This window comes from Arachis ipaensis, chromosome B01, assembly GCF_000816755.2.
Source record: "Arachis ipaensis cultivar K30076 chromosome B01, Araip1.1, whole genome shotgun sequence".
Classification (NCBI taxonomy): Eukaryota; Viridiplantae; Streptophyta; class Magnoliopsida; order Fabales; family Fabaceae; genus Arachis; species Arachis ipaensis.
Window position 1 is genome coordinate 69,799,619 of NC_029785.2, and position 852 is coordinate 69,800,470.

At 36.6% G+C, this 852-nt stretch overlaps 1 protein-coding gene across 1 annotated transcript in view; it reads left to right on the plus strand.

The window, feature by feature from the left end:
- LOC107607733 (protein IQ-DOMAIN 14-like) overlaps nucleotides 350–852 on the plus strand; it is a 9,337-nt gene continuing 8,834 nt past the window's right edge. Inside the window, exon 1 of the mRNA XM_021122283.1 lies at nucleotides 350–852. Within this exon, the coding sequence (XP_020977942.1) occupies nucleotides 556–852 (297 nt within the window). The 5' untranslated portion in view covers nucleotides 350–555.

An 852-nucleotide genomic window follows, 5' to 3' on the forward strand; every position in this document is an offset into this window, starting at 1 on the left:
TTGGTATTTAATGATTGAATTTGAAAGAGTGATAATAGATAATACAATTGAAAAAAAAGAAAATAAAGAAGAGAATTCAAAAAACAAAAATTAGAAATTAGAAATTTAAAAATAAAAGAGATCACATTACAAACAAAAAAAAATTTCATTTGTTAAGTAAACTATTAACGTGTCAATGTAACAGAGTCTGCTTCAACTTTTTAATGACCAATAAATAGAAATTATCTAAAAAACTATTATAAATTTTAAAATATAATTTTAAGATGAAATTAAGCAACTATTAATTTCAGATTATTTTGAACTTCCTTTTTAACTCCTTTTTAACATCTGAATAGTTAACTCGTGTTGGTTAGTTCTCTAGTTGATTTCCTAGCATTATTGTATTGGATTTGCTTACTTCTCCGTGTCACAGTTCCCACTGCGAGCTTGGATTGACGTTCCATAATCCATACTATTACCTTCCTCTCTATCTATATATTACACTTCTCTGTTCTCACTCACTAACCGCATCTTCTTTGTCAACCCCTCTTTCTCTCTCTCTCTCACACACACACAATGGGGAAGGCATCAAAGTGGTTTCGCGGTCTTTTTGGTCCCAAGAAGCAACACCTACCGCAACCTTCACAAACACATTCTACTCCTTCTTATTCCGTAACTTCTTCTCCCAATCCAACTAAACACAAACGAAGATGGACTTTCGTCAAATCATACAGAGAAAACCACCACCACCACCAACAACAACAACAACACGTGGATGCTTCTGATCCTGACAAGCACGCCATCGCTGTTGCCGCTGCCACAGCCGCAGTCGCTGAGGCTGCCGTCGCTGCAGCTCAGGCGGCTGCCGCCGCC